At 49.4% G+C, this 25,307-nt stretch overlaps 2 protein-coding genes and 1 long non-coding RNA gene across 3 annotated transcripts; 2 read left to right on the top strand and 1 right to left on the bottom strand.

Moving 5' to 3' along the window:
- The first annotated feature begins 513 nt into the window (after positions 1-513).
- hectd2 (HECT domain containing 2) lies at positions 514-16,027 on the top strand. Its single transcript, XM_052080718.1, has 22 exons — positions 514-925; positions 2,578-2,701; positions 4,669-4,807; positions 4,909-5,011; positions 5,101-5,190; positions 5,307-5,371; positions 6,163-6,208; positions 6,310-6,419; positions 7,085-7,233; positions 7,390-7,513; positions 7,624-7,720; positions 7,807-7,914; positions 8,215-8,347; positions 8,588-8,679; positions 9,161-9,225; positions 9,381-9,474; positions 10,083-10,157; positions 11,586-11,673; positions 11,806-11,912; positions 12,885-13,000; positions 13,344-13,487; positions 14,551-16,027. The coding sequence occupies exons 1-22, from the start codon at positions 875-877 to the stop codon at positions 14,669-14,671; spliced, it is 2,241 nt and encodes a 746-aa protein (XP_051936678.1). The 5' UTR covers positions 514-874; the 3' UTR covers positions 14,672-16,027.
- A 2,272-nt stretch (positions 16,028-18,299) lies between these two features.
- On the top strand, positions 18,300-20,039 carry LOC127610541 (uncharacterized). The gene is made up of 2 exons (XR_007964887.1): positions 18,300-18,348; positions 18,853-20,039. It is a non-coding gene; the product is annotated as an uncharacterized LOC127610541 (long non-coding RNA).
- A 1,476-nt stretch (positions 20,040-21,515) lies between these two features.
- LOC127610520 (protein phosphatase 1 regulatory subunit 3C-B-like) lies at positions 21,516-24,513 on the bottom strand. The gene is made up of 2 exons (XM_052080761.1): positions 24,329-24,513; positions 21,516-22,850 (listed from the first exon to the last, which is right to left on the bottom strand). The coding sequence occupies exons 1-2, from the start codon at positions 24,340-24,342 to the stop codon at positions 21,890-21,892; spliced, it is 975 nt and encodes a 324-aa protein (XP_051936721.1). The 5' UTR covers positions 24,343-24,513; the 3' UTR covers positions 21,516-21,889.
- Between the last annotated feature and the right edge of the window lie 794 nt (positions 24,514-25,307).

Genomic DNA, 25,307 nt, shown 5'->3' with positions numbered 1-25,307 from the left:
TTATTTGATGCACATATAGAAGTGATGATATTTGGATTATTATTTACTCTTGTCTCCACTTTTTTATACACTGGAGTGTCATGTACACTGCCTATTTTATGTGGCGAATAAAATCGTTAATTGTAGAAATATTTTTATTTGTATAATTTCCAATAAATGTATTCAGAAATTGTTTACTGCAATAACTAGAAGATAAACAAAATACATTAATAAAATATTGACAAATGATATAATCCATGATAAATTAGGGTTTTCCCCCCGAATATTCTTCCTGCATTATTTGCAATGAATTTCTTCAACATTTTTTAAAAATAATTAGAAAAAACATGTTGAATGCGCATGTTATAGTTTTATTATAATATTTTTCTTTGGGCAATTTTAATTTTAATATGAGAAGATTTTCGAAGGCGTTAAGGAGTTTGGTTGCTCACGTGGAGCGTTGTGGGGCCCGTTAAAAATCCCCCACCACCGCAACTGGAGTCCTCCCCAAATCCAACTTTAGACTCCTCCCCAAATCCAACTTTAGACTCCTCCCCCTCCCCCAACATGGCGGAAGCCCGCCACGGGCGTCTTCTGGCTACTCTGCGTGCTGACGGCGTGTGACCAACGAAGACTCGTTGTGTGTGTCTTGTTGTCGCTGTTTTTTTCTCTTTGATTTCCTCTCTTTTTTTTTTTTTTGTTTCTGGCTTGAGATGAAGAAGCTCCCGAATTGGCTGTGCGCGCGTACGCGTCGACGCGCGCGCGACGGCTGCGACGCGGCGGTGTCGGCGGCAACGACAGCAGCGAGAAGACAACAATGAGCACTTGGGCCACTTTGGGAACACTTTGGGAGACTTTTGGCCGCCACCGGCAGCCGGGCGACAATTGACAAAGGATGGATGGGCTGAACAACAGGGAGCGCGACAAGCTGCCGCCCATTTCCAGCGTAAGAAAACTCACCCACACGCTCACCACCAAAAGCAACCAGCCAGCGAAGCGAGGCTGCTGCTATTATACACCTCACTTCGTCTTAAAGCGAGCAAGCAAGCAAACCAAAGCATAAGACGACGCCAAATCGAAACGCAACTTGTGACCACGTAGTTCTACAATTGTCTTCAAACCCCTTGGGGGCGGATTTTCTTAATTTCTGTTGCTGCCAAACAACAAGAACATTCAACAAGTGGTACCCACAGGGGACCAACTTCTTGTTTGTCATTGCGAACTTTGGCAGTCGATGAATCATTTAGAGACCTTGTTTATCGTAAATTTGTACAGATTTCGGCCTCTCGGCAGAAAACTTCAGATTTGAGTCGGCCTCCGTGAAAGCAGCTCGATTATTTTTGTTTCCGCGCAAAAAAAAACTGCTTTTACTTTGAAAGACACTCGGAATCAATTGATGGGCTTTTTTAAATTTATTTTTTTGCTTTGACTTGTGAGTGAAAATCTTGACATGTGCACGTCATCTGTTCTTTATCACCTGTGAAGAAGAACTAAATATGAATGCTGCACTGATGAGCTGAGAGGAGTTGAGACATCGCAATCATAGTCTGTCAGTCTTCCACTGCCCCCTTGTGGCCATAAACAACAGCAGCGCAATGGCCGTTCAGTCGATGCACTTCAGTTGTGATTTCATGATCTCATTCGTGCCGTTTTATCAAATGTAAAATATAGAGCTCCCAACATTTGAGCGAGAACGAGCGTGGAAGGGCTCCTAACTCACGAGTTGCAGGACTCGTTAAGTCGACCGGTCCATGCTGTTTGCGGAAGCCATCTTGGATTGGAGTTCGACTTTGAAACGCCTGCTGGTGCTGAGCCATCAAGCAGGCCTGCTTGTTTTGAAATGTGATTGACAGCTGCCGCTTTTGTCGGGCGTTGTTGTTGCGAGCCACGCGGCCGACGGTGCGTTTAGGAAAAGGCCAAAAGACGCTTATGTAAGAGCCGCAACTTGCATAACCTCGGCAGTGTGATGATGTCACCAGCTGGCCGTGGCGGCCATGTGTGATGATGTCACGGCCCTTGTGTGAGCGCTCGGGAATGCGCGCGTATCACGTGTGCGTTTTCTCCGTCTGGAAATGTCATACGGACGCGTGCGAGCCACTCGTTGGAGATGACGGAACCCTGAAGAAGGTTCCAGATGTTTTGCGGCGAGCGTAGCGCGTGCGCTGTCGGCGGCAGCTCCTCTTGGCTCGCCTCTTCTTCGAGACTTGTACGCAGCCGTGCCTCGACTTACACGTTGATTTGGACTCATAAGTCCAAAGGCCCCTATCTCAACTCCTCTCCCCCTTTTAGACAAAAAAAAAACGTTTTTCATTGTGTGTGCCTTTTAAGGGGGCGGGGCTTGCCGAGTGATGTCATCATAATCATCATCGTCATTTTACCCCACATCTTCTCCATGCTCCTTGCGAGTGATATCATTTTTTTTTATTGAGGCATCCCATTCACCAAGCACCAACTGGGAGCTCTCCTTGCCCACGTGTCAGGGCATCACGTTCGCACGTGGCAGCTCATAACCGCAAAAAAATACAACTCTGATGATGAGGAGAAGGAAGAGGAAGATGTGATGTGTTGTTGACGGGATGTGTGATGATGATTTTGCAGGCCCCGGCACGCAAGTCCAAGCCTCCGCTGCCGTCCCTGGGGAGCCTCATCGACACGCTCAACCACAGACGGGCTCGGTTGAGGGACGGCGAGATGGCCGCCGCGCCGCTAGGCTTCAAGCACGGTCAGTGGCCGTTTCATGCAAATCTCCCCCAAGGTGGCAAATCGCAAAAGTGTGTGTCGCATTTTCACGCTGCCCAGTGGGCCCCGGCCGTCCTCCGTTGCGGTTTGTCTGTTGCTCGAGCTTCAAAGTTAGCATTGTCATCATCTGTCGCCGTGACTACGGTCGCCCCCGGTGACAGATGCGGCAACAACCGAGCGAGGCATCAAAGCCCAAGATGGTAAAAAGCGAAAAGATCAAAGATGGATCGTGAGGCGAGCGCCAAAGTCCTTGACGAAAGAAGAAACGGGAAGAAGAATGAGGCGGATGAGGAGATGAGGTCGCAAGTAATAATGAGCTCGACTCGATTGTATTCCTAAAGCACTTCAAAACAGCCCCCCCCCGCTTGTATACTGAGTGTTGCGCGTGGGGCAAAAAATAATCCAGACAACAACGAACAAATTAATAACGAAAGAAAGCACAGTTGAAAATACAAAAGCAGTAAAACTAAATGAAGGCGATGACAGCGTGGGGAGAGATGCTGCGTTGGACGCGGGTGACTATTTGCTGAAAGGGTTGTCATGGCGACAGCCGTTGTCACTGGCAGGTGACTTCAGCACCGGCTCGAGCCCCCACCGCGCGACAACCACTAAGCCACACAAGGGTCAAGCGCTGGATTCAAATTAAAAAAAACTAAATCTAAATCCTTTCACCGCCTCACAGGAGGTGGCTCCGTTATTATTATTCATTCATTCATTCATCTTCCGAACCGCTTGATCCTCACTACGGTCGCGGGGGGGTGCTGGAGCCTATCCCAGCTGTCTCCGGGCAGTAGGCGGGGGGCACCCTGAATCGGTTGCCAGCCAATCGCAGGGCACACGGAGACGAACAACCATTCGCACTCACACTCACACCTAGGGACAATTTAGAGCAGGCATGTCCAAAGTCCGGCCCGCGGGCCAAATCCGGCCCGCGGTCGAATTTCATCCGGCCCTCGGCCCCTGTCATAAAATCAGTGCCATCTGGCCCGCAGGTTGGGCGCAATGGAACACGTGTTGCATTGACTGAGGTCTCGTAGACTGGTGAGTGATGTTTCATAGAGTACTGCTTCCCTCTAGTGGCTAAATGAGTAATAGCATTCACTAAATGAGTAATAGCATTTAGACACTAGAGGGCATCACTCACGAGTTAACAAGACATCACTCCGTGTTTATATTGACTGATATGTCATATTTCAAATTCCTGTTTCAAATGAACCAAAAGAAATTCTTAAGATTGTTGAAATTAAAATAAAAATGGAAATGTGAAACAGACTGGCTTACTAAAATTTGTTGAACAATATTGTTGTTCAATGTAAAGAATGTCAGCCAAGGTCGGCCCCCCGACATTTTACCACATAAAATCTGGCCCCCTTGGCAAAAAGTTTGGACACCCCTGATTTAGAGTGTTCAATCAGCCTGCCACGCATATTTTTGGAATGAGGGAGGAAACCGGAGCACCCGGAGAAAACCCACGCAGGCCCGGGGAGAACATGCAAACTCCACACAGGGAGGCCGGAGCTGGAATCGAACCCGGTACCTCTGCACTGTGAAGCCCACGTGCTAACCACTGGACTACCGGGCCGCCCATTATTATTATTATTATTATTTTTGAAATCATAAATGAAGCCTCACACCAGAAGTGGCCTTATTTGTTAAAACCGCCACTGTCCTGCTTGTCGTCAAGTCGGGCTTGGGGATGTTTGCCGTTTGTCTTTTGCTCTCCAGCACCCAGGATGCACCTGCAGCGTTGCCATAGCAACAAGAACAAAGGGCCTAATTATAAAGCGGACGGTGCGCGCGTGTGTGTGTGTGTGTGTATATGTTGAAGCAATGAAGTAAATTGATATTGATCAGGTTGCGCTTCAGAATTTCATCTCTCCAAAGATGTTTGACTGAGAGTCAAGAAGTGGGCTGGCTTTCAACTTATTGTGCTGTCTCGGCGCGCTGCAGTGTGCGAGCTTCCTCCGATCGGCAGCCTGGCCCGTCTGAAGCAGCGAACGTCCATCGATACTTTGCCGCCGGAGGTCAAAGCGCCGTTCCCGTGTGACCCCGTCATCCCGCTGCGCACCAAGACCACCAAAGACTTCCTGTGAGACCGACACACACACACACACACACACACACATATAGGCGCTACGACGTGTATGCGCTAACATCAATTGTGTGTGTGTGTGCGTGTGTCGTCGTCAGCGAGGAAGCAGAGCGCGCGGCGCTGTCGGGCGACTGGCGTGAGCTTCGAGATTTCTACCTGACGACCTTTGACTCTTTCATTGAACTGAACGCGGCCTTCAAGGTAAGATACGCCCCCCCACCCCCCTTCCTCAACGGTGGCCACAAGTACTTCTCGCGTGCTCACCCTCAAGCCCCTCCCCCTTCTCTCAGCGAGAAGCCAACGCCTCCTTTGACACCATCGAAGACTCGGGAGTCAACGCCAAGTTCGTCAACGCCGTCTACGACTCGCTGCTCCAAACTGTCAGTCGTGCCACGCGCGCCACTTCCTGTCACGCGTCATCGTCTCGCGTTGGGCGCGCGCGGCCATTTATGAGCGACGTGTGTGTGTGCGTCCTTTTGTGTGTGTGTGTGTGCAGCCTGAGGACATCCAAAAGTCGGTGCTGAAGGGAATCATCAACAGTCTTCTGAGGGAGTGGAAAGGGTGAGAGGACCTCGATAACGTCGTGCGTGCGCTTTACGGGGCCACGCAAAATGGCAACACGCTCCGCTTGACAACATACACACACGCAAACACACACACACACACACCACGCATCTTTTTTACCAACCGCTATTCGACGTCTCCGTCTTTTCCACAAGGCCCTGCATATGACGTATTTTTTTCCACCGATAAACATCCCCAACTAGTGGCCTGGCATGCACACTGCACTCTGCGAAGTATTTTGAAATTGATGTCGGCTTCACAGTGCAGATGTACCGGGTTCGATTCCAGCTCCGGCCTCCCTGTGTGGAGTTTGCATGTTCTCCCCGGGCCGGCGTGGGTTTTCTCCGGGCGCTCCGGTTTCCTCCCACATTCCAAAAAACATGCGTGGCAGGCTGATTGAACACTCTAAATTGTCCCTAGGTGTGAGTGTGAGTGCGAATGGTTGTTTGTCTCTGTGTGCCCTGCGATTGGCTGGCAACCGATTCAGGTTCTCCCCGGGCCTGCGTGGGTTTTCTCCGGGTGGTCCGGTTTCCTCACACATTCCAAAAAAAACATGCGTGGCAGGCTGATTGAACACTCTAAATTGTCCCTAGGTGTGAGTATAAGCGCGGGTGGTTGTTCGTCTCTGTGTGACCTGTGATTGGCTGGCAACCAATTCAGGGTGTCCCCCACCTACTGCCCGGAGACAGCTGGGATAGGCACCAGCACCCCCCCCCCCCGCGACCCTAGTGAGGATCGAAGATGAATGAATGAAAAAAGTTGTTATTGTTGTGAATATGTGTGTTCAGGCCTCGGACTAAAGATGACCTGCGTGCGTACTTCATCCTGGTTCAGGTGAGCCGATGATGTCACGGTGGGGGGTGGGGGAAGGCGTGTTTTTTTTTTTTTTTTTTTGCTCCTCTTCTTCTTTTTTTGACTTGCTTTTGGTTTTGCAGAACCCCCAGTATTCCAGCACCAGCACCTACGTGATCTACGCTCACCTCTTGAGGCAGATGGCCTCCCTGTCCGAGGCCGATCATCACTTCCTGGTGCACTGGCTGAAAAAGTAAGAGCTCGCCATGACGACGGAGATGATCTATTGGTGATGAAAACGACGCCGACGGTTGGACGCATGTGGTGATACATGAGGGAAGGAACGATGACAATGATGCTGACAAGAATGAAATGACGTTTTGTGTCGGCACGGGACGATGACGATGTCAATGACGACAGTGACGATGGCAACGGTGATCCCAAAGGCGGCCTGAGACGTCAACGATTGGGGGGGGGGGGAATGATGTCGGTGACGGCGTGCGACGCTAACAATGCCGACGCTAACAATGCCGACGCTAACATTGCCGACGCTAACAATGCCGACGCTAACAATGCCGACGCTAACAATGCCGACGCTAACAATGCCGACGCTAACAATGCCGACGCTAACATTGCCGACGCTAACATTGCCGACGCTAACAATGCCGACGCTAACAATGCCGACGCTAACGATGCCGACGCTAACCATGCCGACGCTAACCATGCCGACGCTAACAATGCCGACGCTAACATTGCCGACGCTAACATTGCCGACGCTAACAATGCCGACGCTAACAATGCCGACGCTAACGATGCCGACGCTAACGATGCCGACGCTAACGATGCCGATTCGGATGACGGTGAAAGTGTGTGAGCGCAACGAGGACGTTGACGATCAATGGTGCGCCCGCATCACAGGTTGTCCGGCCGGCGCTTCCGTCAGCCGGTGGAGCGCCTCCTGCAGTTCATCTCCACTCGCCTTTTTCCCGCCGAGCCCGACGAGCTTCCTCCCGCCTCCAAGTGCTCCTGGTGGATCCCGTCGGCCACCAAAGTGCTCGCTCTGTTCAGTGAGTCCGACCGCCTGGCGCATCGGATTATAAGGCGCACTGTCGGCGTTTGAGAAAATTGAATCACCTTGTCGTGCGGGAAATACGGTAATTGAAAAAAAAAATATCGAGGGACATTTTGACTCGTTGTTTTCACCGGTTTCTTGTGGCGTTCAGACGCGGCCAACAGCGTGTCGTCTCCTCCCATCATGCCCTTCACCGACTTCTACAATATCACGCTGGAGCACATCGACTTCATGGAGGAGTACAGAACCTGGCAGAGCTACGGAAACTCCAGCAGGTCAGTAGATCGCTGAATCCCTGAAAATAAGAAACCCCTCGCCCTCTTTTGACTTTGAGTTTGCTGCCGCGGACGCCTTCGTCAAGTTGACGGTGCGCCTTCTCCTTCAGGTTCTCCTTCTGCCAGTTTCCCTTCATCCTGTCCACGGCGGTGAAGAAGGCCATCATCCAGAAGGACTCGGAGCAGCAGATGATCAGCCAGGCCAGGGTGAGCGCGCCTCCTTCGCCTCCTATTCCTCCTCCACCTCATCCTGCTTGGCTGAGCGCTTTTTTTGCCGCTCGGGTGTGCGACAGCAAAGCCTGGTGAGCAAAGTGTCGCGACGGCAGCGCGTGGACATGAACCTCCTCTTCCTCAACATCAAAGTGCGACGGGCGCAACTCCTCGCCGACTCGCTGGATGAGGTCAGCGCACCCTTTTTTTTGTTTTACATGACCGCTCGGCTCATCCCGAGGTGTTCTTTTCCTTTTTCCACTCGCTTTCTCTTTGCCTTGAATTTGGGTCCCGGAGATTGTGAAGGCGGCGCGAGCACCCTCTAGTGGTGAACCAAAGAAAAACGCTCCCATTCATTTTTCATTTTGGGAAATCAGTTCCAAGTAGCATCAGCGGCGTCGCTCAGAGCTGAGCTGCCAGCGGCCGGCCGGACCGACTTGACGGAGTGTGTGTGTGTGTGTGTGTGTGTGTGCGTGTGCGCTCGTCTTCAGTTGAGCAGGAAGCGCTGCGACCTGAAGAAGAAACTGCGTGTGACCTTTGTCGGGGAGGCGGGCCTGGACATGGGCGGCCTGACCAAGGAGTGGTTCCTGCTGCTCGTCCGACGGATCTTCCACGACGACTACGGTCAGGGCGGCGCGCGTCCGTGCGCCATTGCCTCTTTTTTTTTTTTTTTTTGCATGCTCTTAGTCTTTTTTTCCGATTCTTTAAGGCTCGCTCTTTGTATTTTTGTCCTCTTTCCATTTTATGTTTACTCTTCGTTCGCCGCTTTGACTTGTTACTTTTTCTTTCCGCCCTATATTTTTTTTTTCCCACCTGCTCTCTGTCATAACGACGCCCATGTATCCGTGTGTGTGTGTCTGTCAGGCATGTTCACATACATGAAGGAGTCTCGCTGTCATTGGTTCAGCAGCTGGAAGTGTGACAGCAACTACTCCGAGTTTCAGCTCATCGGGACTGTATCCTTCACACGCAGCCTTCATTTGTGGCTGCAGCATCATCTACCTCACTTCACCGCATACTCTCCCTCACCCACACACACACACACACACACACAACCGTGCCTATATGTGTTTGTGGGCGCGGTCCGCCATCTGGTAGCTGTCAAAGCTTACATAACCTAATAGGTGCCTTTTCCTTGCCAACTTTCCCAGTGTGTGTGTGTGTGTGTGTGTGAGTGTGTGTGTGTAAGGAATGAAGCCATTGTGGGAAATGTGTACGTGTTTCTCTTGAGCCAAGAGCTCATTGATGTTGGGAAGTGCTGTCTGGTCACCATGGCGACAGTAAGCCATGACGAAGTATAAACAGGGCACACGGGGCAGCTTTGTGAACTGTTAAATATTTACCCCCTTTTACAATGCTACATACATGAACACAAATATGTTGGGGGGGGGGGCTGTCGGTGTGCGCGGGTGTCTCTTGTCCTTAACGAGTGCTCAGCTGATGGGCTTGGCAGTTTACAACAGCATCGCTCTGGACATCCACTTCCCACTCTACTGTTACAGGTCAGCGCACGCCTCATTCAAGCTCTTGACAAAAAAAAAAAAAAGCGAATGCCGCGAAGCAACTGAACGTTTGGCACATGTAATTGTAAGAAATGTGACGTTCGCATCACGGTGTTGAGCGCCGACGTCGGCTGGCCCGTCGTGTCTCGTAACAGGAAGCTGCTGACTCCGCCCACCGCACCGTGTGACCCGAATGCCCCCGTCGGCATGGCGACCGCCACCTTGGACGACCTGCAGCAGATCATGCCGGTAAAGGAGAAAAAGCAAAATTGTTGGAGGAAAAAAAAAAAAAAAAAGCAAATTGTCACGCGTGATAAATAATTTTGAGATTTTGCAATAATTAACAGACTATTGTAGTTCATTGGGACTGATTTCAAAACTAGGAGTCTATGAATTTGTTGTGTACAAGTAATAACGTGATTTGTTTTTGCTGTCATAACGGCCGGGGAAGACTCCAAAATGAGTTTGACGTCCCTGCTCGGTGAAATGCCTGTCCTATTCCAACGCACTTCTCGCTACTGCCACCAGAGGGAGACAAAGTCAACTTTTTCATTTGACACACTGACTCCTTTGTGTCGAGTTTAACTGCGCACTTATTTAATCTTTGTGTGTGTGTGTGTGCGTGTGTGTGTGTGTGTGTGTGTGTGTGTGTGTGTATTAAAGTTAGCAAGAGGCAAAGAACAGAGCACAGCCCTTCCAAAAGGTCACAGAAACGCACACAAACACACACAGAGAAGACAGGCTTGTGTGCTAAAAGTGTGCCAGTCGTTGTGTGTGCAAAAAGAGCAGCCTGTTACCTTGACTGAAAGTATCCAAATAAATCATGTCACGTCATATGCGTGTGTGTGTGTGGACAGGAGCTGGCTCACGGTTTGGAGGAGCTGCTGAATTTCGACGGGAACGTGGAGGAAGACGTGTGCCTCACTTTCCAGGTTGTCATGCACACAAATGTCTTCACACGCAAAAAAGTCTCATGCAGTTCAAAGTCGTGCAGTTTAGCTGAGGGAAGGATTTCATTTTTAACGTTAATGAATTGGACTAAAAAAAACGTTTTTCAACTCCCATCTCTTCACCCAAAACGAGGAGGTGATTCCAAATTGACCATGCGGAAAATGAGGAAATAGATGATGCTTCAGTTACTGGTTTCGCTCCCGAGCTAACATCCAACAGAACGTCGTCCAAAATGTTCAAGTTCAAGTCAACTTCATTGACAAATGTGCTACATGACGATGACCTTCCAAACTTTCCAAATGAGCCTTACAAAAAAAAAAGCATCAGCATAAATACTTTGACCGATGTACATGAACGGAATGTAAGCCACAAATTCAGAGGGCGCGCAGACGCATTCATGTTCTTCTTGCTCCTGAAGTGAAAGCAGCAGCTGACTTCTAAAAGTAAGTCACATCAAAGTGGAGACAAACATTGCGTATAAGCCTGAAGGGGGAGGACGCGTGCGCGTTCATGGCCGTGTGAAATGTGGCTAGCAGGAAGTCACGACAGACCGCTTCCAGTTAGGCCTCACTATCGAGAAATCGATCGCATCTCGGGGTTAGCAATTTTGTGGAACATTTCCCCTAACACCTTGTGTCTGATCATGTATTGCACTCGTGTACATGTATACTGTCCCACCCCCCCCCCCTCCAGTCCCTGCACTTTGCACCGCATACTACACTGCACGCACTGTGCTTATCATACGGTCCCACTTTTGTGTTCCTAATCATAGAACGTTTGCGGCCCGTATGGTACATAGCCAAAGAAATTGCGGCGTGAGAATTGAAATGGCTTCCTACGCGCTGTATTATTTTTTTTAATTGCTTATGGCCTTGTTGTTGAACGCAGTCTGCAATTTGTCGTCTTGTAGTCATGACGTGCCATGACAAAGAAGAATCGAAACCATTTTAATTTCTGGTGTCGTTTTAATCTTGCGCCACTTTGGTCATGAGACGCCAGCCATGCTAACCAGCAGCATGCTAACCAGCAGCATGCTAACCGGGAATTCATATGCTAATGACCAAGCTAATGAACAGTTTTTTTTAACAGGCTCATAAACGGGCTAACAAATATGCCCATAAACACTAATAAGTAGAAGAACGTTTTGACTATGCTAAAAGCCATGCTAACAAACAAGCTACTGGACATGCTGGCAAACACGCTAATGAATTGCCTAGTGAATACGCTAACATCTTAACATAAAGATAAGATAAGATATCCTTTATTTGTCTCACACTGGGGAAATTTACAGCCTCCAGCAGCAAGAATGTAGTAGAAAGAAGAGAAGAAAAAAAATAACAAACACCGGTGACTATGTTACTAAACGTGCTAGCTAACATGATAACATGGAGGCCCCGTTTGTGTCGCAGGTGTCGCAGGAGGAAATGGGCGTGGTCAAGTCATACAACCTGAAGCCAGGAGGAGACAAGATTGTTGTCACCAAACACAACCGCAAGGGTATGGTGCTGCATTCTCATCATTTTTTGACTTTTCATTGTCCTTCTGTCTATGCTACTGACGTATGGTGACAGGCGTGTTTGTGGCTGTCTTTCAGATGTGCTCAATATGTTGTTGTTGTTCCCTTGCCAGAGTACGTGCAGCTGTACGTGGACTTCCTGCTGAATAAATCCATCTGCAAGCAGTTTGCCGCCTTCTACCACGGCTTCCACAGCGTCTGCGCCTCCGATGCCCTCATGGTCAGTCGGGTGATAAACTTTCACTTTTGTACGGGTGTTGCTAAACTCACACTTGACTCAGGTTGTTGTCATACGGCGGCATGGCGTCACTCATCTCCCGGCAGCGGCTGACAAATAATGATGCTGCCCGCTCTTGCATGACTTCCTCTGCGGCAACGCTCGGATGAGATGAACTCGACTTTGGCGTTTTTGAACCTCAGTCGTGTCACTCGTCGTATTTCACACAATGAGGTCAAAGGTCATGGGCAGCCCGGTAGTCCAGTGGTTAGCACGTGGGCTTCACAGTGCAGAGGTACCGGGTTCGATTCCAGCTCCGGCCTCCCTGTGTGGAGTTTGCATGTTCTCCCCGGGCCTGCGTGGGTTTTCTCCGGGTGTTCCGGTTTCCTCCCACATTCCAAAAACATGCGTGGCAGGCTGATTGGACGCTCTAAATTGTCCCACGGTGTGAGTGTGAGTGCGAATGGTTGTTCGTTTCTGTGTGCCCTGCGATTGGCTGGCAACCGATTCAGGGTGCGTCCCCCGCCTACTGCCCGGAGACAGCTGGGATAGGCTCCAGCACCCCCCGCGACCCTAGTGAGGATCAAGCGGTTCGGAAGATGAATGAATGAATGAATGAAAGGTCAAAGGTCATGCGACCCGTGCCTTTCGACCCAAAAGCATCACCCGAGTTTGGCCGCGGGGGCGGCGCCCGGGGGCTGCGTGGTTTGTCGGCGGCTTGTAACTGTTCTTCAACAGGAAGTTGGGACGATGTCGGTATGCCAACTTCCTGCTTTCGATTTCTCACGCGGCACACCAGCGCGCCGCCGCAAACTTTTAACTCGATGACGTCACGCGCACCCTACAAACAAACCAACCCTTGACTGAAGCATCCAAATGGAGGAAACGCCGACGTCAACCATAACGAGAGCAGTTGTTTCCGTTGCGGATGGCGTTGTGGGGGGGTTTTGACGCGTTTCCCCGTTCTCGCGGCAGCTGCTTCGTCCCGAGGAAGTGGAGATGTTGGTGTGCGGCAGCCCTCAGCTGGACATGAGCGCCCTGCAGAAAGCCGCGCACTACGAAGGATACGGCAAGAGCGACGCCACCATCAGGTAGGTGACGGACGCGCGCGCAACTCCTTGTTCATCGCAGACTGCATACGTGACATGCAAAACAGACTAAATATTGACCGACGGGCCAAATTAAAGTACCAACAAACGGTGGCATTTCGACTTCTGTCGAGTTAGCACAAGACGACGCTTAACTCGCCAACTAACACAAAGTACACTAGCCAAACAAACATGCGCGCAAATACACTCAGGCAACCGTCTAAAAGTGAAAACAAGCCGCTTCATGTTTTTTTTTTTTATGCAACATTATTATTATTATGCCAGCGCGTCATCGCCACTTTGTGATGATCAGAAATGAGTCTTGAGTGTGTGTGCATGCGTGCAGGAATTTCTGGGAGGTGGTCCTGTCGTTCCCCGTGGATCTTCAAAAGAAACTTCTGCACTTTGCAACAGGAAGCGACCGCATCCCCGTGGGAGGGATGGCCGAGCTCAACTTCAAAATCTCCAAGATCGATGCGCCCACCGACTGGTATGAGCGCAAGCGGCGCTTTTGGTCTTGACGCGTTATGAAAACACAAACCCGAATGGCGGCGGTCACGTGCTTCGTCCTCATCGCCGACGTCACATTTGCGCAAACAACCCGGAGTGAAAAAAATCAAGTGTGCAAAAATCTGACTTTGCAATGACATTGTTCAGGAGAGAAATAAATATTTGTTTTTCGTCGCTAATGAATGCATGTGCTAACATGAATGGGGCGAGGTCACCTTGGGCAAATGTTTTTAGCTTGGATGCGCTAACCTACGATTTTTATACTCTACTTCAAACTAGCACTCTACATTATCGTGCCTTATGAACCCCCCCCCCCCCCCCCCCCCCAAAGAACTCTTTATGATATGATTAATGGGCCCTCCCGGTAGTCCTGTGGTTAGCACGTCGGCTTCACAGTGCAGAGGTACCGGGTTCGATTCCAGCTCCGGCCTCCCTGTGTGGAGTTTGCATGTTCTCCCCGGGCCTGCGTGGGTTTTCTCCGGGTGCTCCGGTTTCCTCCCACATTCCAAAAACATGCGTGGCAGGCTGATTGAACACTCTAAATTGTCCCGAGGTGTGAGTGTGAGTGCGAATGGTTGTTTGTCTCTGTGTGCCCTGCGATTGGCTGGCAAGCGATTCGGGGTGTCCCCCGCCTACTGCCCGGAGACAGCTGGGATAGGCTCCAGCACCCCCCCCCCCCTGCGACCCTAGTGAGGATCAAGCGGTTAGGAAGATGAATGAATGAAAAATGAATGAATAATGGGCCCTCCAATTATCCCTCTAAACGTGTTGCTCCACCGTTTGTGTTCACACATCTGTTATTTCTACAAACTGCGACTATCAATGATAACACTTGACACCCGTCAGTCGGACTGCGCCGTTGCCTTCCAACAAGCTCTTTGGCAGGAAGTCACGTTATTTTGGGACACGGGTTGGCCGAGGGGCTAAATTTAGCCACCAAATGGCTACGTCGTGAACTCTGACAAGCTCCTCCCTATTGGCAGCCATGTTGTTCATTGTGACAGCCAGTCGCTAAGCGTGTTCTTATGTTTGTGTGTCCTCAGGCTTCCCGTGTCGCACACGTGTTTCAATCAGATCTGCTTGCCGCCATATCGCAGCAAGAAGGAGCTCAAACACAAGCTCACCATCGCCATCTCCAACGCGGAGGGCTTCGGCCTCGAGTGACTTTCTCCTCTCCTTCCCTCTCCGGTTGGGCACTAGCTAGCCATTTTAGCGTTCCTGAGTGCTCTTTGTTTTGCTACTTTTATTTAAACGGACAATTTGGTAACTTTGCTTTTATTTATCGAGATCGTACTTAAGCGCCTGAACAAGTTAGCGCCGCAAGCGTATCGCAGTATCGCCGCGTTCCTCAAGGTGAAATGGCGAGTCGGAAAATGTAAATCCAGCTAAGCTACGTGCTGAGAAAGTTAGCAGCTATTGTGCGAAATGTCACCAGTCTGACGTTTTGTTTTGTTTTGGTTTTTTCCCCCGAGAGTTTGACATTGTGGTGTGTTTAGACGCTGCAGCAGCACAAGCCTTTTGATTAGGAACTGTTTGAGTGACAGCTGCAACACTAATGCCTTTTAGCTTTAGCATTAGCTTATCAGCGCAAAAAGAGCAGACGATGATGACGTCCTGGCAACTCGAAGCAGAATACGAAATGTATGACGACAATCTGACCACTCGAACCAGACAGCTGGAATCCGGTTAGAATGTGACAACCGCAACCTGACGAGTAGCGATGGCTGACCCTCACCTGACTTGTTCCCGACAACTACAAGCTGACGACTACAAGAACCTGACAACTCGAAGCTGACAGGACTGCAGACCTGGACCCCGACAAGGAACTGAAGACTCCTTTGTCGATGTTTGACATGGTACCGTGTTGAAGAAGCACACGCTGCAGGACACGCCTTAGCTTTAGCATTAGCTTAGCTTAGCAGTAGACGGAGTGCATCGTAAGGAGGAGAAAGCGCAAAATAAAGCAGGGAGGGGTAAAGAATCAGCACCGTCGCCCCGCAAACTGTGGCTGGCCCTCAGCTGCCCTGCCGGCCCGGTTTCCATGGTAACGTGCGCAAGTTCCCAAAGCGGCACTGGTGGCCGGGAGCCAAAGTGGATAATGTGGGTCGCAACGTGGCCCCAACCCATGGAGCCTCCAGCACCCCCCCTAATAACAAGCGGCTTAATCTCAAAGGTTCTTTGTCTCTTTCACTCCATGGGAGTCCCCAAGTGAGCGCTACAACACGAGCGCCGGAAACTGCCGACGAGAAAATGGCGGCTCGAACCCGATGACCACAAAATAACACAGCCAAAAAAATTGACTACTAGAAGTCAGCGACTAGAACTTGACAACCTGACAGCGAGACGCAAATGACGGGTTGAAGCTGACAACTAGTACCTGGTGACTAGAAGATGTCTGTCTCGGCATTTGTTGTTGTTGTTAGCAAAGAGAATATAGTTGCGTTGAGACTAGTGTGTGTTCACCTCCTGCGTGCTGTCGTCGATGATGTTGAAAGTTTGACATTAAAAGTCTTGGTTGAAGCTTTGCGTGGCCCACACAAAGTCTCGTCTCCATTGCCAGAATGAAGAATGAAGAAACGTGTATATGATTCATAATAAGCAACAGTCATTGACCTTGCTTTAGCCAACAAGCTAAAACCACAACATAGGACGGGTACTCGTGTTGACGATCCACTGTAGAGTTTGCATGTTCTCCCGCGTGCCTGCGTGGCTTTTCTCCGGGTATTCCGATTTTCTCCCACATTCCTAAAACATGCACGGCAGGCTAATGCAACACCGTATCTCGGTGTGAGTGTGAGCGCGCCCCCCCCCCCCCCCCCCCCCCGCCTACTGCCCGAAGACAACTGGGATAGGTTCCGGCACGCCCACCACCCTCATAACGATAAGCCAATTAGAAAATGGATGCATGTGTCGTATGAATTTACTACCAGCATGAGTTAGGGTGAGTAAATATTTATTGAACTGAGCGGTGTATGTATTTTAAGTATTTACAGTAAGGTTGGAGATGAAGTAGGGCACGGCCAGCTTAGTCATTGAGTAACTAAAGGGAATTGCACTACCCACCCGTAGTCTTATTTGGTAGTTTCGCCCACGCCGCAACACGCGCACACCCTCAAACGTGATAGGTGCTCGGCCAATGACCTTCAACTGCCTTTTTTTCATTCATTGATCTGTTTTCTGTCGGGATTTGGGGTCCAGGGTGTGGGGCCCACGGTGTGGAGTGCTTATTGGTTGGCTGTGTTAACATTCTTTTACTTAACCCACATTGGAGAGCCCCCCCCCAACCCCCCCACAACACACAGTGTCCCCTCCCCCCCATCCCAGGGGCTCCATTCAAAGTCCTCGTCTTGTTTGCAAACACACTTGCCCTACTCTGGTTCCAAAACAACTGCTTTAGCCACGCCCCCTGTCTGTCAGCCTTATGTTCTTCATCAAAGCTCCTCCCACTTCCTCTCTTGGCCCCACATTGATGCTACATTTTGTTTGTCCATTAAAAAAAAACACACACACACCACAACAACCGGACACAGTCTCACAAATTACAACGTAACCCAACTCGAGACACGAGTCATTCCCTGGGAGAGTTGCGTGACGCACACACAAAGAATTTGGCAGTGTTAAATGTTTCGTTAGGTATGACCTGTCTCATCACTTCCTGTGACTGGCTGACGAATCTTTCTTAAGTGGTGAGTTGCAGGCAAGCCATTTCTCAACAACAGCCAGAAACGTCGCCGACATGCCCACATTTCAAGTAGTTTGGGGGAAATTGTGGATGTCGTGTCCTCCGGGCCACAGAGGAAAAGAACCTTCCGGAAAGTTCAAAAGCCAGCGTCTGTGATGCTGTGAAGGCACCATTTATGCTGAAAGGTGCGTTTAGCTTTTGAAGGAACATATGCTCATGGAGGCCCCTGCTTCTTTCAGCAAGACAATGGCAACCCACATTCTGCATGTGTTACAACAAGTGCAGGGACTAGACTGGCCTGCCTGCAGTCCAGACCTGTCTCCCATCGAGCAAGAATGGGAAACAATTTCACCTACGATCATTAGTTTCCTTGATGAATAGAAAAGGTGGTGTAACAAAGTGGTAATAATCACTCAGAATGCGGCCATGATTATTTTAGTTCATGATGACTTGCTTCAAACAATCACGTTGGTCAGTTTGAACTTTTAATGTCTTGGTAGCATATTCAATGAAATATTTTTTTTGCACATCATTGCATTCTGTTTGTATTTATGTTTAACACGGGATCCCAAATTCATTGAAGCTTTATTTTGATGTGGCAATACAGACAGGCTGCAATTCGATTGGACAAAAAAAAGTAAAACAAATGAACGTAATAAATATTGGAATTGAGCTTGTAAAAGTAGGTCAGTGCTTGCTGTTTGCTCCCCAGACAAGGAGGCCTTGCTGCGTCTTGTAAATTCTTTCTTGGCGCTTGCATAAGCACACTGGGCAAAAAGTGCAGAGTCACTGCTGAAGGCAATAAAGACTTTTCATGCTGCCACCGCCCCAGGTGTGAGTTCCAGACAACTTGCGCAAGTGTCTGTGATTGACATGCAGCCAGCGACGTCGCTTTGAAAAATTAAATATTCATATGGAAGATTGTATACGGTGTACGATTGTAAACTTGATGATCCTTTTATGACAATCACCTGACTCAGGTTTGCTTTCTCATGCTCAAATCTGTGCACACGACAAAAACCATTTGCATGCTCGCCCCAAGCGTGTCGCATAGAAGTGACGCCATAAGCAGCAGCCAACGAAAAAATAGCCAGCTGATGACGTCGATCTCGGGAGACCAGTTTGTTGTTTGCCAACACAGCCCGAAACGCAACGCTAGGTAAAAAGTGCTTTCCTTTTTCCTTTCATATATAAAAAGTTTATATACTGTATCCAAACAATGGTACACTGTACCGGGTTTAAATCTTCCACACGAATAAATCAAGCCACGAATCCAATTGAGAAGTTGGCAACTAGCCAATTTACGTCTAATTTTAGAAGCGCTATCATGCAATGCACTTTTTTGTAATTCAAAGTCTGTGGACCGTCAGATCGTACTCTGCACTGTCAACATGTTTTAAAATTAATTGTTGGTTGAATTTTTGCAAGACAACACTTACCATGGTGTTTTTTTTTAAATCTCTTACACACACAAACACAAAACCAAGAACGAATATTAAGACTGTGTCTTTGAAAATAAAAAACAAATAAAAACGAACAAAACTGCCCTGAAAACTAATTACATTAAAAAAAACAACTCAAAACTAAATAAAATTAACCATAATTAAAAATGTTAAACTTTAATAACCCTTGTCGTCCCTCTCCCAAACACACACACACACAGAGTCTGTGACCAAAGACTGCCATTTCTCTGAGTCTTGATGCGATGCCAACATTGAGGTTCTCGGATTGGTACTTGGACAAAAGCAGATAAATGTCACCCGTGTCAAGACCGCCAGCCGATGTAAGCTCAGCTGAGGTCCAGTTACAGCAGCTGTCACTCACACATCACGATGGAAGCCTTCCCTTCCACGCGCGTGTGGAATGTTCACCTCACACGCAGCCGCAAAGTTAGCCCACCTGAATGGCTTGAAACAACTGCCATGGACAAAGGAGACCTGAAGGACTTTCAAAAACTGGAAATGCTACTGGAGGCTAGAAAGACCCGAAGGAAGGACATGGCTCTTGGAAAGCTGAAGGACCTGAAAGAACTGAAAATAATCTCGCACACTTGAAGAATATGAGGGATTGGAGGGAGGCAGAGAACCTCAAAGATTTGGACCTGAAGGAACTGAAACTACTACTGGAGGTTAGAAAGACCTGAAGTGGTTAAAAGAACTGAATGTGACCTCCAAAACCTAAAGGACTTGAAAGAGTTGAACAGGCTCCTGGAAATTGGGAACCTTGAGGACTTGAAGGAACGTGTCCCGAAGAGCGCGGCAGACCTCGGACCAAGAGCGCGACGGACGCATCGGCTTTCGGTCTTTGCGGTTCTCTGCGGGAGCTTTTATCAGAGCCGAGTTTGACCCACTTGATAAAGAGGCCGAGCACTAAGTGAGAAGCGAGGTTTTTATCTAATCCTATTTTTGTCTTCCACGCCTTTCTGTCTTCTATCTGGGCTTATCGGCGTTTATCTGGTCTTGAAGTCAAGTCTGCACGACCAGGCACTTTGGATTTGCTAAATGGCCTTCAAGCGGAATTGCAACGATTCCTCAACGAATGATCGATGATCAACTTAATCCACATCGGTTTGTGTGTTTCGAGAGCTGGTTTGACTCCAGATTGTCGGCAATTGAACCTCTCAATCGTAAATATTGACAACTGACTGCTTATCTTTTGTGTTGACTCAAATAAGACTTTTGCAAACGCTTGCTTTTACTTTGCAAAACGATGATCGATGTTTTGGGCTGATTTTGAGGCCAATGTTATGGACCGGACTAGCTGCTGAATCATCATTTCTTCGCTCATGCATTTTCTGCGCTGTCAATTCAAAATACTGTCCTGCCGTTGACTAAAAGAGGCAATTAAAAATGTTTTTTTGAATCTAATTCATTGACCAATAAAAAAATGACACAACCCCTAGCAGTTTAGTCGCAGAAGCTTGGGCACCACACCCAGCTAGCATACGTTAAGCTACTTGCGACAGTTAGCGACAGTATGCGCATTCTAGCGCTTGCCCCGGCAACCGACGTTGTTGTTCAGCTGCCTCGGGTTTTTTTTGTCTCAAGCGAAGTTAGCTTGACACGTGTACTTGCAAAACCACCTGCTAACATTCGCGCTATGTGCTAACATTCGCGCTATGTGCTAACATTCGCGCTGTGTGCTAACATTCGCGCTGTGCCAACATTCGCGCTATGTGCCAACATTCGCGCTATGTGCTAACATTCGCGCTGTGCTAACATTCGCGCTGTGCTAACATTCGCGCTATGTGCCAACATTCGCGCTATGTGCTAACATTCGCGCTATGTGCTAACATTCGCGCTGTGTGCTAACATTCGCGCTATGTGCTAACATTCGCGCTGTGCTAACATTCGCGCTGTGCTAACATTCGCGCTATGTGCTAACATTCGCGCTATGTGCTAACATTCGCGCTATGTGCTAACATTCGCGCTGTGCTAACATTCGCGCGATGTGCTAACATTCGCGCTGTGCTAACATTCGCGCTATGTGCTAACATTCGCGCTATGTGCTAACATTCGCGCTGTGCTAACATTAGCGCTGTGCTAACAGTTCTCGGCCTGTTCAGACTTGACTGTGTGACCTGAATGCATGTCTGATTGCGGTCTGTGTGTGTGGGTGTGTGTGTTTGGACCAACTCACACACTTCGCAAATGAAGTTGTTTTGAAAATTTAACCGTTGCTGGTGCCTGGAAGACATTTTTCTCTCCCGACTGGCGGCATTTCTTAGATGACAATTGTTCCTATAGCAAGTTTCAATATTTTTTGTTCTCTTGTGTTTGCGTTGCTCATTCGCATCGTCGTTTAGAAGGAAGCGTGTTCAACCTTTTGATTCTTTTGATTTTTGTTTTTTTAGGGTGGGGGGGGTCCTATCCGGATGTGCCTGCTCTGCCTAAGGAGAACTCAGTTCCACCTGCTTTGGCTATTTGTCAACGGAAAATCTGGTCTGGCTTTTGTGTGTGTGTGTGTGTGTGTGTGTGTGTGTGGAAGGCACGTTTTCATGTCACGAGCCGAATGTTTGCGTGTCCGATCGCAGCTTTGAGCCGCTGTCAGGAACGCGGCAGCAGGAAGTCCTGATCCTGCCCGCAGGAGATTCTCTGGATGATGAGTCCAAGATGGAGGAGCGGCCGGCTTTCCTTCCTGAGCGGTCGCACGGATTCCTCGCACGGAAGGTGTGTCACGTTTAACGCCAAAGCCCCCCCGCCCTTACTTAAGTTCTCAGCCTTGACACGCAGGCGCAGGATGGGCGGAGCCATGAGGCGGACGACGCTCGCTCGAGCGCTCGCCGTGCCGAACCCTCAACCAAATCAACAAACGGAGACGTCAGTGCACAAATATAAACTTTTATTCCAAACAACACTACTTCCTTTTTGCCAAAAGAAAACGAAACTTTTTGATCGGCAGCCTCGCTCGCACGCACGCACGCAAACTGTGCAAATCACAAAGACGCGGAAGACCGCAAGTACCAAAAGCGTGTGAAGCAATAAAAAGGTGCAGTCGCCCTCTGATGACATCATCAGCATGTCCAAGACGCAGAAGACACCCCCCATCCCCCCTCCCCACACTAAAAAAAAAATCCGCCTTGCATCCGTCAGGACCCACACTGGCTCGCTGGCTGGCCGGCCGGCTGGTAGGTCGGCCGGCTCCCCCCTTCAATATGAAGGACGTAAAGTCCGTCGTCGACGCGGTCGAGTGGCAGCCCGTCACCAGTAGGGCACGGCGGCATCGGCGTGGTTCCAGCTTTGCCAGCCCGGGAAGAAGCCGCTGCACATGCGAGGACTTCCCAACTGGTCCAGGTCCATCTCCACAACCTTGACGCCGTTCGCTTTCTGCTCCTCGGCCGGAGCCGGCGAGGACGCGGCGGTCCAGCCCACGTGCTTGACCGCGTAGTTCTTGCCGTTGTTGTTGTCCCAGAAGATCCGATCCCGGGCCTCGAAGCGGACGCAGAACTCCACCCGGTCGTGCGGCGGGATGTCGGCGGGAAGGTCCAGAACGAAGGCAAAGGTGTCGGTGTCGTTGGCGCCGTACACGTTGTTCATGAAGGTGCAGTCCACGTCCACGAAGCTGGACCACGAGTCGAAGGTGGCCCGCACGCGCACGGACTTCTCAAAGCCGACGTTGCGCACTTTGACCGTGCCGGTGAGCGAGCGCTCCTGCAGCGAGCAGTTCTCCAAGCAGACCGAGTTCCGGATCAGGCGGTTGCGGAAGTCCAGGTAGTCGGCCGAGGGCTGCTTGAAGTCCAGCTCCAGGCTGCAGGCCGAGCTGATCTTCAGGTCCATGGCGGCGTTCTCCAGGTCGCTCATCTCGAACTGCAGCTCATCGCCGTTGCGTTCTTCCTCGTTCTTGGAGAAGACGCGGACGGCGGTGAGCGACATTCCTTTGGAGTCGGCGAAAACCACCTTCTTCTTCTTCTCGCCTTTGCCGCTCCAGCCCTCGTGCTGCGCTGCCCTCTGCTGGCTGCTCAGGCAGGGCCTGAGCCCCGCCGCGGCTGCGGTGGCGGCGGCGGCCGCCCGGTCCCGCCTCTTGCTCCGAGTGAGAGGAGCCTCGTAGGAGCTCAGGAAGCCCCTGAGAGGAGGAGGAGAGTGGCTGATGTAGAAGTGCATGGCCACGTCCATGGGCATGACCGGCCCGGGCATCGCCGACGGACTGAAGGACCGCAGAAGGCTGCGCGTTGGGACAGGAAGAGACGGTGAGCACAAGCTTCCACACAAATGCTTCAAAGTTGACACTCTTTTACTTGCGACGGAAGAAGAAAGCGGACGAGTATCCCTCATGCTCATGATAAATCCGTTAAAAAAAAATAATAATAAATCTATAAAATTAGAGGCACCCGGACTGGTGGCAACTTTCGCTCGAGTCGCTTCAAGTTCCTTGAGGTATTTGTTACTTTTCAAAATAAAAGGAAGGAAATATGAGGACAGAGCAGCATTTATTAACGTCGGTCACTCGGGTCACGACAAGCCGCAAAAAGTGGAAGCGAGCCACGCCCCCCCGGCCCCCCCCATTCCACTTGAAGTTCAGTTACTTCAAGTTACTTGTTTGTTTGTTTTGTTTATTGAACATAAAACATATTCAGTAATAATTTGACGGAAAATAAGGTCGATAAAATAGTAAAAAAGTAAGAAATCAGTCTTCATTCAACACAGTTATTATGTTCAAGGGAGTAGGATGAAGTAAAAAAACTAATCTAGTTCTACCCCGTTATGTGTTTATATCTACTAAATCATTTTTATAATAATCAGAAAAGAAAAAGTAAGAAGTCTCCATTAAGGCTCATACTTTACCCTTAACCGTGATATTTTTACAGCTTTTGGTTTGTATCGGGATTATATACATCCTCACCCTGGCGCTCTTGTGTCAATTTTCTCTTGTATTCATAATTTCAATACTTTTCTCTATTTATCAACTTAGTTCCGATTTATCATTATATTTAATGTTTAGAATTTATCATTTTAACTCTGATTGATGTAGGTTGTTTGTACTATTTTTTTTGAATTTGTTTTTGAACTCAGCAAGCGATTTACTCATTTTTAGGTCCGTTTCGAGATTATTCCACAGATTAACACCTTTGCTAGATACACTTCTTTGCTTGATGTTTGTTCGTTGTACTTGACTCGATGATTTGTTACTCTTAATAGAAGGCGAAGTCTGGGTAGATTCTCAAGTCTCCCAGTTCATCGTTCAAGGACAATTGTTGCCTCAATTCATCTTTTGTGAAATCAACATTGAGACGGATAAACTACTTGAGTTCAAAACTTTTATTGTTACTTTTGGTCTTGTTAGAGCAGCAGAAGTTTAGGAGGAAGAAGAAAAGACGAAACAAGTTGTCTTCGTAGATTCTCAATCAAACGGGGCTTTGTAATGGCACGACAATTTGAGAAAAAAAAGACGACGTACGTCTCAAGCGTCAATTATTTGTCAAAAGTTGACCTTGAAAAAGATTTGAAGTGGCCTCCATTCAACTTGAGGCGCAGAATACTTTCCCAACTGTGCGTCACTTATGCAGACCTTCGACTTTAACTTGGTCACTGGATTCTTTTTGGCCGTTTCGACGACGTTTAAGCTGTCAACGCTCAAAGCGGAAGCGACGTGACGACTGGCAAAGGACTTTTTTTTTTGGGAAGTTGACGTCAAGCTCTCACCTGGCAGCACTCATGGGGAAACAAAAGCTCGGATCCGAGCACTCCAACTAAAGTCAGCTTCTTCTAGAACATTGCTGTCGCTCGTCTTCTCCTGGTCGGCGGTGTGCTTGCTCGTAGTCGTCCTCCTACTCCTCCTCCGAGCTGGGGCGCGACGTACGTGAGTGGCGGAGCGGGTCGGGCTCGGCTGGCTTTCTAGCGCTCCGCGCTCCCCACAGCGTCCAATCGGCAGGAAGCGGGTGAGCCGGCCGGCCAATAGGAGAAGGGTGGGCGAGCTTACTGGCCAATGGGGGCAGAGTGGGCGAGCCGGCCGGCCAATGGGGGCAGGGCTAATTTTGTCGGGGCTCGCAACGGCAAAGATGGCACCCGACGGCCAGCGGCTTCGGCAAAAGACGAGGCGCGCCCTCTGCTGGCCAACTCGCCTGCCTCACAGTCACCCGTGAGATTTTTGTCCGCCTCCGTTGACACATTGTTGGCGTCTGTGCACGTCGCAGAGACTAAAGAACACATAACCGTGACTCCTGTCGGTAGCATCGATGATCATTAGCGTTAGCATTCAGTTAGTGGACTGAAAGGGTCAGCTACAGTCCTATGTGCTCGTTTGAAACACATTGGAACGTTTTTTTTTAAATAACTGTTTACTATTTGCCAAACCAAATGGATGCTTTTAATCACGCGAGTTCACTCCCAACATAGCTAGAGCACTCGTATGTCCAGGTTGAGTTTGCACCTCAAAGCAAAACATCAGCTGAAAGGTTCTTGAAACACTTGGGACTACTCAAATCTCCAGGCACCACTGCAGGGCTACACACACACACACACACACACACACACACACGCCAGAGAAAATAATGCTGATCATTGGTGGCGACGCTCCAGAATGCATGTTGTAACAGCAGGCTTGAGTTTGCTGGAACGTCGGTCCGGAGCGAAATAAGGACTTTGCAGCGTGGAAAGGTTCACGTCAGGTCGAAATGTTCCC

The sequence above is a fragment of the Hippocampus zosterae genome, chromosome 11 (assembly GCF_025434085.1).
Source record: "Hippocampus zosterae strain Florida chromosome 11, ASM2543408v3, whole genome shotgun sequence".
In the NCBI taxonomy this organism is placed as follows: Eukaryota; Metazoa; Chordata; class Actinopteri; order Syngnathiformes; family Syngnathidae; genus Hippocampus; species Hippocampus zosterae.
The sequence above is the reverse complement of the archived record's forward strand: the minus strand, read 5'-3'. Positions and strand labels throughout refer to the sequence as shown.

Excerpts from the sequence above, each read along its gene's own strand:
- hectd2 (XM_052080718.1), top strand. The coding sequence starts at position 875 with ATGGATGGGCTGAACAACAGGGAGCGCGACAAGCTGCCGCCCATTTCC. Across the intron at positions 6,209-6,309 it reads CGTACTTCATCCTGGTTCAG|AACCCCCAGTATTCCAGCAC; the intron begins GTGAGCCGATGA and ends TTGGTTTTGCAG. Across the intron at positions 7,514-7,623 it reads AGCTACGGAAACTCCAGCAG|GTTCTCCTTCTGCCAGTTTC; the intron begins GTCAGTAGATCG and ends CTTCTCCTTCAG.